General features: G+C 39.6%; 1 protein-coding gene and 1 long non-coding RNA gene across 3 annotated transcripts in view; one reads left to right on the top strand and one right to left on the bottom strand.

Moving 5' to 3' along the window:
* The window catches only part of LOC140710779 (uncharacterized), a 72,357-nt gene extending 65,607 nt beyond the window's left edge, over nt 1-6,750 (top strand). Inside the window, exon 6 of the long non-coding RNA XR_012091851.1 lies at nt 6,417-6,750. This is a non-coding gene — a long non-coding RNA (uncharacterized lncRNA). The remainder of the gene's footprint in view (nt 1-6,416) is intronic.
* RXFP2 (relaxin family peptide receptor 2) overlaps nt 1-12,508 on the bottom strand; it is a 72,126-nt gene that overhangs the window by 18,918 nt on the left and 40,700 nt on the right. Inside the window, exons 9-14 of one of the 2 annotated variants that reach the window (XM_007960071.3) lie at nt 12,275-12,346; nt 9,051-9,122; nt 8,063-8,134; nt 4,658-4,729; nt 4,474-4,545; nt 1,591-1,662 (exon numbers count right to left, since the gene is read on the bottom strand). In XM_007960071.3, the coding sequence (XP_007958262.3) occupies nt 1,591-1,662; nt 4,474-4,545; nt 4,658-4,729; nt 8,063-8,134; nt 9,051-9,122; nt 12,275-12,346 (432 nt within the window). The remainder of the gene's footprint in view (nt 1-1,590; nt 1,663-4,473; nt 4,546-4,657; nt 4,730-8,062; nt 8,135-9,050; nt 9,123-12,274; nt 12,347-12,508) is intronic. The other variant, XM_073013207.1, reaches the window with a different exon arrangement.

The following is a 12,508-nucleotide window of genomic DNA, read 5'->3' as shown; positions in this document are numbered from 1 at the left end:
CTGCTCGAAGGTCACCTCATTCCAACTTCCATCCACCCCACCTCAGTGGTAATCCTCAATCCTCCTATTCCTTACATTGCTTTATTTAAATTTGTAGCACTTACTGACTATTTACTCGCTTGCTCCTTTACTCTCTGGTTCCCAAAGCTAAATGGAAGCGCTCAGGCACAGACATCCTCTCTTTTGTTAATCATTGTGTCCCTGGTGTCTAAAGCAGTGCCTGGCACATGTAGGTACTCAGCAAATACTTCTTGAATCAGCAAGTGGATGATGAATAATTTAGCACTGGGTGTGTCAGGAAGAGAAACAGGAGGCAATTCTTGCCTTCAAGTAGCTTACAATTCAGCTTCCTAATATCTGGCATCCAATTAAAGGAACCTGACCTATAACAAACTCTCTTTTCTTCTCCTTCCCTGGAGTTCCACACTTGGCTTGACTTCTTGGTCCTTTTAGGATTCCAGTATGTCTGCTATCTTCAGATAGAACCATCTAGCATCTCTCAGTGGTTCAGGGCCACCTTGCACTGTGACCACACTACTAGTTGCCAGGTGAAAGGGATGGGGGTGACGAGGTGGGGATGTTTCAATAAATAAAGGACAAGGAATATGAAAGCAAAGTAAGTAGGTTACTTAGTAGGGAAGTAACTTAGCTAATGTGTTTTCTCTTAATTGTTGAGCCCTTCTTGACCTTGGCCTGAGGTCTATATTTAACACAGCAGTTTCTCCATCAAGTTCTAAATAGGTTGCATTTCTCTATTCTAAGAAGACCTCATATTCTGCCTACAACAAGGAAATGATATCCTCATTAAATATTTATCTAATAGTGCCACAGAAGAAAAAGAACAAAACCATGTGGAAATGCATCAAACACTTGTCCTTTAGTAATCACACCTACTGCACAGACATAAACAAAATGTTCTCCCAAAAGAGCACCTTCACAGCAACCATTTCATCCACTTGCTGCACCCAACTTGTAATCTTACATTGAATCCTCCCTATTTTTGTAGATAACAGTGGTTAATTTTTGAAATCATGAACACACAGATTACACAGTTGATAAAGAAATAATTATGAACACATATATTCACACAACTTACACAGTGCACTTTAGCCAAATATACTAAAGTGACTTATCAAAAACTACTATAAAGATTAATTACCTCCATTTTGTAGTGCACTTAGTAACAGTAACAACACCTGGAATTTATATAGCACCTTTCTTCCTAAGGGCTCAAATCTTAGAGCAGCCGACTGCTCATTCATGTGAGGTGAATTAATGTTTCCAGGTCGCCTGAGTACCATTTAGCCAGTGACTTCATCTTGTGTAATATGTGGCATTCTGGTACCCTGATCTCTTATTGGACCTCAATTGGATAAACAGCGTGTTTCCAGAGAGAAGGGTCATTCATGTCGGCACATCATAATATTGAACTCTATTTGAACAGGGACCAAAGGTGACAAAATTAAAAAGTTCTCAATAAAACGACTTTTGTTGCATAGAAACACATTGCAGTGATACATTAGACAGTTTACAGGAGATAATTTGAAACATTTTACCATGCTTCCTCCTCCATTTTTTATACATACATACATGTGAGAAAGATTCTTCATGGGTTGAAACATTCGTGTGTTTATATTTGGAATCTCTATCCTTTCCAGGTCTCTGGAAAATACACACAATAGGTTTAATGGTGTTGAGCTGAAATGCTTTAATAATCGCATTCTTCATCATATCTGAAATATAATGCTTCAAGATCTTATGTTACCAAGGCAAATGAGGATGAAAGTTTTACAGTACACTATCTTAGAAAATGGCTATTTCTATTTATGCCTCCTGTAGTTTGGTACTGATTGTGTCACTTCACATGCAGAATTACATTCTTATACAACACATTCATTCATTTCTTTGATTTAAGAATGACGGTGATTTGTGTGATTATGACGTTGGCTCTTTAGTTTGATTTTATTAATATAAGTAATGCCATAGGAATTAGAGGGTTTCATTCAGGAGATGATATTTCCAACCTGAGAGCATCACTGAAGTGAGTTTTGTGAGAATCTGGATTTAAATGTGATCATTTCTTCCTGGCCTATGTGTCTTTAGGATGGAAAACCATGAAGGTAGCAAGAGGAACTCCAATTCAGAAGTTTTCTAAGACACCAGTGGTATGTCTTAGAATTCCTTTAATTAAATTTAAGTTAAATTTAATTAAATTCTAGGCCCCATAAAATGTCCTCAAGGGGATCCAAGGATCACTCCTGTTCTCTTAGTTGACCTCAATGCTTCATTCTACAAATGTGGACACTTTGAAGATCTCTTTAGGGTGGTATGAATTAACAGCTGCCATGTTCTCAGGAAGCAGATGGAGAGAGGACAATCTAAAAAGACAGAGGCCTTTTGCTTTTAATGTTTGTTTTGAAATATGTCTGATTCTCACTTGGTTTCTTTTTGACTAATCCAAATAAGGATTTCTCAACATGGTTCTGAGTTTTCCTTTGCCCAAGGAGTCCTTGCTTTTTGGAAGTCAGAAATGAAATCTGGGAGAGCTGTTATACTACTGAGTAATTGCATGGCCCCTCTAGCAGGAGACTCTAAGCCCTTTCTAAAGGTTTAATTTTCCTTCTTCTTCTTCTTTTTTTTTTTTTTCTTCTCTGGCTCTCTCCTTGACTTATACAGTTTTAGCTTTATGTGGATTCTGTGATTATTTGATTAATAACCTATAACATCCTAAAGAGCAGAGGCCACTGTACCCCGAGTGCTAAGATAGTGCTTTTTGTAAGTCAATGGCTAAGACATGTTTGTGAAATAAATGGGTAAATGAATCTTAGGTAAAAAAAGAAAGACCGGGCAGGTGTGGTGGCTCACGCCTGTAATCCTAGCACTTTGGGAGGCCGAGGCAGGTGGATTGCCTGAGCTCAGGAGCTTGAGACCAGCCTGGGCAACACAATGAAACCCTGTCTCTACTAAAATACAAAAAAAAAGTAGCCTGGCATGGCGGCGTTTGCCTGTAATCCCAGCTACTTGGGAGGCTGAGGCAGGAGAATTGCTTGAACGTGGGAAGGGAAGGTCGAGCTTACACCATTGCACTCCTGCCTGACAGGGCAAGACTCTGTCTCAAAAAAAAAAAAAAAAAAAAAGACCCTAAAGAAAAAAAGTAGAAATGAATAAAGAAACAAAGTAGAAATGAATTTTTAAAAAGTATGTAATAAATAGTTGCTACTTTGACTTTCAGGAAGGCATTATGTAGTGACTTGGTATTTTGGCTTTCAGAAATGCGGTATGTGGTAAGTAAAGGGAAGAATCATGCTGTCCACATCCTCAGGTCTGTCCTTATATTTTAAAAAATAAACATATATGTTTAATATTATGGCTTCTTAAGAATAGGAACCAGATCTTTTTCATCAGTGGATGCTCACTAATATCTGCTGAGAGAGAAACCTAAATCTTGCATTAATTTCAGATAGAAAACTAGCAAGAATAAAAGATGATATTAAGAATTGGTCTTTGGACATAAAGGAAGAAATACTTTTGGCTGCAGTCAGGCAATGTAGTCTGCTGTCTGTATGAAAACAAACAACCTTTAGCCAGCAATTGCCATCCATTGGAAAGAAATCATGAAGTTCAAAGGAAAAGTGGCAGAGTTCTTGACACCATTGAAACTTAATATGGTAGAAATGTAGCTGGGCACGGTGGCTCAAGCCTGTAATCCCAGCACTTTGGGAGGCCGAGATGGGCGGATCACGAGGTCAGGAGATCGAGACCATCCTGGCTAACACAGTGAAACCCCGTCTCTACTAAAAAAATACAAAAAAACAACTAGTTGGGCGTGGTGGCGGGCGCTTGTAGTCCCCTCGGGAGGCTGAGGCAGGAGAATGGTGTGAACCCGGGAAGCAGAGCTTGCAGTGAGCTGAGATCCGGCCACTGCACTCCAGCCTGGGCGACAGAGCAAGACTCTGTCTCAAAATAAATAAATAAATAAATAAAATAAAAAAGAAATGTAAAAATACTGTACATAATTTTCTGAATGTTCATATTTGTGGGGTAGCTTTTTAAAAACTTATTTAAAAGTAAAACAATGCACTGTAGACTAATATCAAGTAGATTCTTGTAGGAAAGGACAAAGGGGAAAAGCAGGCAAGTCTTACATAATCTGTTTTAACCAAACTTTTAGAAACAAAACTATTGCAAGTTTAATTCTTTGTGAAAACTGTAGAAAGAGATTTTGCCACATGAACCCAGTTTTCAAGAAGGACATTCTTGAAAACTTCCTCAGGTACAGAAATGGACTTCATACATGTTGAATGGTAAATAATGAGGCTTATTTGTCATTCAGTATGTACTTGATGGGATCAGTGATATTCACAATTGTCTGAAATGCATGCTTCTATGTGCAAAATGCCCGTTTAAAAATAAATGTGTCTTTAAGTACATCCACTAAAATTATAATCAATATAATTGTAATATTTCACTTACAGAGACTGAAGTTGTTTAAGACTTTCAAACTGGTTCTTGTGAAGATACATAAGAGGATTGGATGACAGGTTCCTTTTTTTTTTTACCATTAGATGAGAGAGGAAAAGAAGTTTGAAGGTATTATTATTTTGGAAGCTCATAATGTTGCCTTTTAAACCTGATTATGATGAGAAGTAGAACTTACAGTTTTTGTAGAAACTTCAAGTCTTTAAAAAGGTGAGGTGATAGCTCCATTATCATATTGCCAGACAGATCCCTGTTGACGACAATGAAAACCCAAAGCAATTACTTTGGAAGAAAATGACAGACTTATTACTCCTCACAATTATCGTCATCCCTTTTGATGTAACAGAAAATATGAATCCAATTTAACCAACCTGATAACTTGTTACACAACAGGGCCGTATGAGTCAGCCAAATGGATACGGTTTCCAACACTTACAGACATGCAACATTTTGCTCATCCAGTTCCCATCTGGAATTTCCTTTTACCCTCTCTCCAACACATTCCCAGCCTGGCTTTCATATCTGCTTTGGTTAATTTCCCCTGCTCTAGGTATTCTTTGTACACTTCTACTCTTCATGCTTCTGTGATTGCTACTTGCTTCATATACATGGTCTCTTGTTTATCCAGCTACGCTTTTCAAGGTCAAGTCTTGCATCTTTAATTTATTTTGCATTCCAACCAAGACAATATTGTCCACTCAGCATCTGCCCAGATAATCTAGAGTAAGTTCACACACCTTTAATATGTTCTTATACAGGACTCTTTTTGCAGAAGAAATTGCGAGTTTAGAATTAAATATAATAGGATTGTCCAATCCAGACAGAATCCTAAGAAAGTGACTCTATAAAATGTGGAAAAGAGACCTGCTAAAATCAGAAGAAATGAATCTTTAAGAGTCCAGAGTATTTTTCTGAGCCAGAGAAGGTGTTAAAGATAAAACAGATATACAGTTGCCTAAGAGTCAAACAAAAATGATCTCTTTGGTATTCTGGAACTGCTGATGTATATGTGAGAGTTACAAATAACTACGACTTAGCTCTTTCTGTAAAGAAGCTTCCATTTAGAGTAGCAACTAGATAAAAACAAGGAAAGAATCGAACAGGTGCTGTTATAGAGGTGCAGAGAAAACATAGAGGAAAGAGTCATCGATCTTGGCCTGGGACATTAGGAAGTGTTTGAAGAAAGCTTGATGATTTTAGATGGGGTAAAACAAGAACACCTTCTCAGGTGGGTGTAAAAAAAGATGTGAAGCACAGATGCTTGGAATTCAGTGACACTTTCAGGAGTCAGGAAGTGATCCAACATGAGTAGAGGATGGAGGATGTAGGGAGAGGTAGAGGACATCATGGAGAGTGCGTGGAGACAAGATGGGAAGGCCATGCATGCACTTCAAGGCAGTAGTTTTCATAGTACAGTCCAAGCATCCAAGTCCCCAAGGTTGCTTATAAAAAGAGCACATCGCCAGGGCCCACCCCAGAGCTATCACATCAGACTTTCTGGGAGGGAGCCGAGTAACATGCATTTAAGCCAACATCCCATGTGATTCTTCGGCACATTAATGTTTGAGAACTGTGTCAAGGACTTTGCTAAATGCCAGGCAACAAGGAGTGAGAACATTAACTAGGGCAATGGCATCATTTGCTCTGGGTTATGGAATGATTATTCTGTCAGAAGCATGAAAGACAGGCAACAAGGCCTGGGAGTTAGGGGAGGAAGACCAGGCAGGAACTTCTACATGGACCAGGTGAGAGCAAATGAGGGTTGAGGGGGACAGCGGCAGGACTCAGGGTCTGGCCGAACATGTGTTAAGAGAAAACTGGAGGGAAATGGAATGGTCTTCAAGCCTGGCTGCCAGGAAGGAGGCACTGAGATGGCAAGTCCAGGTGAAGAAGATGGCCATCGGGTTGGGGTCTCTTGTTTGTTTTGTTTCAAACAGGTTGCTTTTGAGGTGCTGTCGTGACACCAAAGTCTGAGGTCCTGCCAAGTGAGATGTCTCATCTCGTCCTCCAGATGAGAGGAGCACACCTAGATCACAGCCCAGAAGGGAGACCACAGGCCAGGTACGCCCAGGCCAGAGAGAGCCTGACAATAAAGCAATATGATGATGATCTCATACACCTAGAAAATGCCTTTCAAAGGGTTACCCAGAAAAATAAAGCACACTCTTTTGGAGGAAAGGACTTCAGGGGCCTCAAGTACTTGTGCTTATTCCTCCCTTATGGGTTTGTTGTCATGAAGGCACAGTAAAATTATTTAACATTTGTAAACTCAAGACATATGAATGCCTTGTTCAAGTTAAGCCTACCAGCTTCTGAATTTCTTTTAGCTTTCTGAGGCTAAGTGAATTGCAATGGATCGCTATAGATCTTAATAGCAAGCTGGCATCTCTTAAGTGGGCTCTTATTTTTGCTGTGCCTCTGCCTATATGTAAGATGAGAAGAGGGTTAGAAAAAGTTTAAAAATATGGGCTCTGTAGCACTGTTTCCTTAAGTTTATATATAAAATACCCGTCTGGGTCAGGCATGGTGGCTCACGCTTGTAATCCTAACACTTTGGGAGGCCAAGGCAGGTGGATCACTTGAGGCTAGGAGTTCAAGACCAGCCTGGCCAACATGGTGAAACCCTGTCTTTACTAAAAATACAAAAATAAAAAATAAAAAATTAGCCAGGCGTGGTGGCGGGTGCCTGGAATCTCAGCTACTCAGGAGGCTGAGGCAGGAGGATCACTTGAACCCACGAGGCAGAGGTTGCAGTGAGTGGAGATCACACTATTGCACTCCAGCCTAGGCGACAAGAGCAAAAAACTGCATCTCAAAACAAAACAAAACAAAACAAAACAAAACAAAACAAAACAAACCCCTCTGTTTGTACTGGGTTATTCCTCCACCCCACCGTGCAACCCAAGTCCACAGTCACCCTCCACAGCCTGGGCAGGAATGCTCTGGGAGGAAGTCTTTTCCAAGTGAGCTGCCTTTACGTTTTTGCCATAAAATGACCATACTTTCAGTTCTTTCAGTTCTAACACAGTACCTTGCACATACCAGGCACTTCATAAATATGTGTGGATTTGATTTATGATTCTCATTAATTACATTGAATTACCTTAATTATTCATTCTCAATGTTGGGATTTGCTTCACCTGCTATATAAGTCATAATTTCTCAAGAAGTAGTAAGCATCTTTGTTCCTTTGTTCAGTTATAACGAATTAATATTATTTCAGTTAGTCAGTTATTCATTATCAAACATTTGTTGGGAATTAACTATACTCCAGCCAGTAGAAAGAAATGATCCCTGTGTTTAAGAAGCCATGGAAAACTCATTTAGTCCCAAACACACATAAGTAAGAAATCACCCAAAGAAAAGTAGAGTAACTAGGGTAGGCTGAATCCGTATTAAGCCCACTGTCTGATTTGAATGTGCTTTGGACTTCAGGATAATGTTGGTTTTCTTAATTGATTTTTAATATCCAATAGTCTACAGGATTTTGATTGCTACTAGTGGCAAAGCAGTCTCACTAGTCATTTAAATTTATAATCTCGGAAGAAGCAATCATATTTTCCTAGTAGACGACGCTACTTACAGTTCTCCTAAATTTTTTAATGAAGAAAATGTCTTCTCTGGAACAAAACCAATTTGATTTCTAGGCAGAAACCTGTAAGACATGGCGAGAATCAGCATGTGGGTTTGCGTCTGCTGTAGTAATCAGTTCTCATTGGGAGAGGCCACTGATCCAGGCAGATTTTTATAAGCCTCCTTTGAAGTCTTCAAGGGAGGCGTCTTTTAGAGTGGAACCTAAGGCGGGACTTTCTCACCGTGGACATCCCCATGTTCTCTTCAGGAAGTGCTGTCACGAGCAATTTGAGGTCCTGAGTGCGGTCTAGAAAGCTGCACTTTGTTTGGATCTAATTATTTTAGAAAATGTCTCTTTTAATTTTCCTTTTCCATTCTTTTTTCCAATCACCCATCCAATCAACAAACATTACTAAGTGCTTACTAAATGTGGAAAACTATCATTAAAACAAAACCAAAACACTCATGTTTCAAAGCTTTCCAGCACGAATGCACTGATTGACCAAACCATCTGCCTTCCCACCCCATAAAAACAGAAACAGCGATCAGAATCATGAGGCAGAATCTTTGGCCAATCAGAATGCATTCGATGTTTTTCCTTTTAGATGAAATTATGATTTTTTTTTCTTTAGGGAGAAAGACATCAAATGCTAAGAGTCATTGGCTAATCATTGTACAACTAACCACTTACACATACATTATTTCCCTTCCTTGGTGACCACGGGGTTAGGAAACTGGAACTTTCAGGTCCCAGTTCAGCTGAGAAGGTGCACAGAAATAAGGAAGGCACATGATGTCCCTAAAGGGTGGGCACCTTAACTTGAGGCTCAGCCCCAACATCCAAATCAATAAATCGGTGTGTGCATTTTCTAGCACTGCAGTGTCAGAGCAAGGCTGTAAAACAAAATGCTACTTTAAAATTCTTTGTCAATGTTTTCTTTTTAACTTCCAAATATATAGGGTTTCCCCTCATTTAGTGAAGTCCATTGTATACTTACAGCACTGTGAGCGAATTGCACGACAGAAATGTAGAATTTGTGAGATACTTTATTCGATTGCCTTCCAAATCCCTGGAAGTCATGGAGGAAAGATAATTTTAATTTTTTTTTGTACAAATCATTTGCTTAGAGATACTTTTTAAAACAGTTCTCAAGTTTATTTTTACTTCATTCCAGTTGTTACTATGCTTTCCTCCTAATTATTGCAAGATTAGTACTAATATTATAGTATTGCAAGGTTAGTACTAATATTGCAAGCGTAATTAATATTATGCTTCTTTCCCCCTTCCAACTAATGTTCATAAAATTGAGGAAAGGGCAGCCTAACATTTAGTGAGTGTCTTTCTGTGCTGAACACTATGCTATTAATTATAATATTGCCCAACCCATCATAAACTACCATTGATTGGGCTTTTATGGTGCCAGGTGCTGTTCTACATGCATCCCACAGCACTCCTGCCAAATTGCTGTTATTACCCCCCATTTAACATAAGAGAAATCCGAGGCTTTTGGTGATTTACTTTCCTTCTGGCCACACAGCTAGTAAGTGGTAGAAATGACCCAGCCCAGATCTGTCAGAATCTAAAGCCTAGACACTTAACTACCATGTGTGTGGCGTCATTGATCATTACATCCTCACATTCCCTCCAACATCGGGTAGACGTTTTTGTCTCTGTTTTGCTGAAGGAGAATCTCAGGCCAAAGTTATCCTGTACATACTGTACACCAGAGTCAAGATGTGAATCCTGATCTGTGTGATGCCAAAGTGCAGGCTCTTTCTGTGATTCCTCAAGGACGCTAATGCCAAGGGCAACGCTGCTCAAAATGGCATGGACGCAGCCTCAGCGCTGCCTGGAACTTGCTAGAAATGCAGATTCTTGCCCTAGACCGACTGAATCAGAAACTCTAGCACTGAAGTCCAGCCATCTGTGTCTCAGCATGTCCGCTCGTTGTTTACGATGCATGCTGACGTTTGATAAGCACTGCTGGGAGATTTCATTCTGCCAGGTAATTCTGCAGGTCAGTGGCATCCCACATACTTGGACAGCGCCCTTCGGAACACTCTGATATTCCTGCTTCAAGCAATGCGGAGTTCTAAGAAACAGCCCATTTTTCTGCCAAGTCTCCTGATTTCTCTTCATAGTTAGCTTCTTACAGTCTTCCCCAAATATGGCAAGAGCTATTTTTCTGCTTCTGAACTTTTCTTATAGTCACTCTAAAATCACCAATCCCTTTGTCATTTTAAGAAAATCCCATTTTAAAACTATCTTGGAGATTTGTATAGGAACTTGAGATGTACATTTTTTCACACAATATACTGTGATTAAAAATAACAAACATCGTATTCTCCTAAAAATCCAAATATTGTGACATAGAATGGAAAAAATGTTTTTCATGATCTCAGAAGTAGGACACTTTGGGGTTGTGGGAGCAGTTGTCCAACTTGATAGCAAGTAAGCGAAGAGGAAAACCCTCCCCAGAACAGGTTTTCTCTTGTCTGGCTTTTCTTCCTGTCTGGCCTCTCAGCTTCCTACCCTCTGTGTTGAAAGGCTATCAATTGCAATCAGGCCGTCTTGCTACCTATGTGTTTTTATTCCGTGTCTATTTTTTCCCACGTGTTTGTGGGAGCCCATTGTGAAAATGAGTGTCTCAGGAACCCTGAGCTCTGAGGCTGGTTCCTCACCTCCTGCTGACTGATGCCCCTTTTGGGGAGGGAGAGCACGCTGAGCCCCTGATATTTGTCTGCTACCTTTACTGTTTCCCGTGTGTTTCCCATTGTGTATATGCACTTGTTTAGTTTCTAAGTATTTTCTTTTCACCTATTCTTATTCTCATGGTGTTCAGGTCATTATCTCCATTTTTAATAGTGGCACACTTATGTGAGACCTCTATTGTTTTAGAAGCCTTTTGACAGCATGTATTTAAATAAATACATAAAAATAAACATCAGAAAATAAACACAACACTACCTAATAGTATTGTAACAAGAGATTTTGAAGTTAGTTCAGATAGGATCAAAAGCTGAAGTACTAAAACTTTATCATCTTATGGGTCTTGAGTTCCATGATTTGACTGAGAAGAGTTCCAGCAGTGGTACCATCAGCATTTTCACAGAACAGGAAAGCAATGGACATGACAATCCTAGTTGCTGCAGAAGACCGTGAAGGTGTATGTGGCAGGGAATGGTGGGTAATGGTGGTGAAGCTATGATGTAAATTAAATGAATGTTTTAAACGGGTATTGGTTAAAAGCTAACAAGGAGTAGAAATGGTTTAGTACATCCATCCTAACAAAGGCTTATTGAGCACCTATTATATGCTTGTCATTGTCCTGATGCTAGGGTAGGAAATCATATGATAGGTTTCTGCCTTCCCAGAATTTATGGAACAGTACAGAAGATATAAGCACCGAGGCGGGTGGATCACCTGAGGTCAGGGGTTGAAGACCAGCCTGGCCAATATGGTGAAACCCCATCTCTACTAAAAACATAAAAATTAGCCAGGCCTTGTGGTGCATGCCTGTAATCCCAGCTACTTGGGAGGCTGGGGCAGGAGAATCACTTGTTCCCAGGAGACAGAGCTTGCAGTGAGCTGAGATTGCACCACTGCACTCCAGCCTAGGTAACAGAGTGAGACTCCATCTCAAAAAAAAAAAAAAAAAAAAAAAAAAAAAAAAAAAAGACATAAACCCAATGACTCTATGGTGATAGTACCCTGAGATAGGGATGAGGTGTAGAAAATGGTCTGTGTGGTGGAGTTTTGTACATGATGCAATGGGTGGGAGTACATAGGCGGCTGCTGAAACTGGTTTGTGTGTCAGGAATGGCTTCCTGGAGGTGATGTTTAAGTTGTCTTTTGAAGGAAATGTTTAAGTTATCCAAAAGAATAAGGGAGCAAGACTTTTTAAGTCCAAGGAACAATATGCTTAGGGAATTGACTGTAGGAGCAGTAGTTTGATACATGCATAGGAGGGAGGGTCAGGGACAGCATCTAGATGGCGTGAAGAATGGAAAATGAGGGTCTTGGATGCTCAAAGGGAAGGTCAAACTTTACCCTCACCCTTTGGGAACCCTCAGATAATTTTGAAACTGGGAAGGTAAGATGATCAGATTTTGGTTAGGGAAAGAAATTATAGATGGACTCTCTAGGTAACCTTGAATTAACTTTATGGCTAGTTTCCTTAATCAGGGCAAATAACAAATTAATTCCTAAATAAATACTCACACCCAGTTGAGTAGAGGCATTTGGGCACACATCTGCTTGGGAAGAGCTTCTAAGTAGTTATTAACCATAGACCTTTACACAAAGAAAATATTAATTAGAAATAAAATGATATGACACTTTTAGGACAGTCTTTCTATTATTTTAGAATTTCAAAACTTGCATGCTAAAATTAATATCTTATGATGAAGAACATATATAGTTATTTCAAAATGGTCTTTAAAATATGTGTATGGC

The sequence above is a fragment of the Chlorocebus sabaeus genome, chromosome 3 (assembly GCF_047675955.1).
Source record: "Chlorocebus sabaeus isolate Y175 chromosome 3, mChlSab1.0.hap1, whole genome shotgun sequence".
NCBI lineage: Eukaryota > Metazoa > Chordata > Mammalia > Primates > Cercopithecidae > Chlorocebus > Chlorocebus sabaeus.
This window is presented reverse-complemented; position numbering and strand designations above follow the sequence as displayed.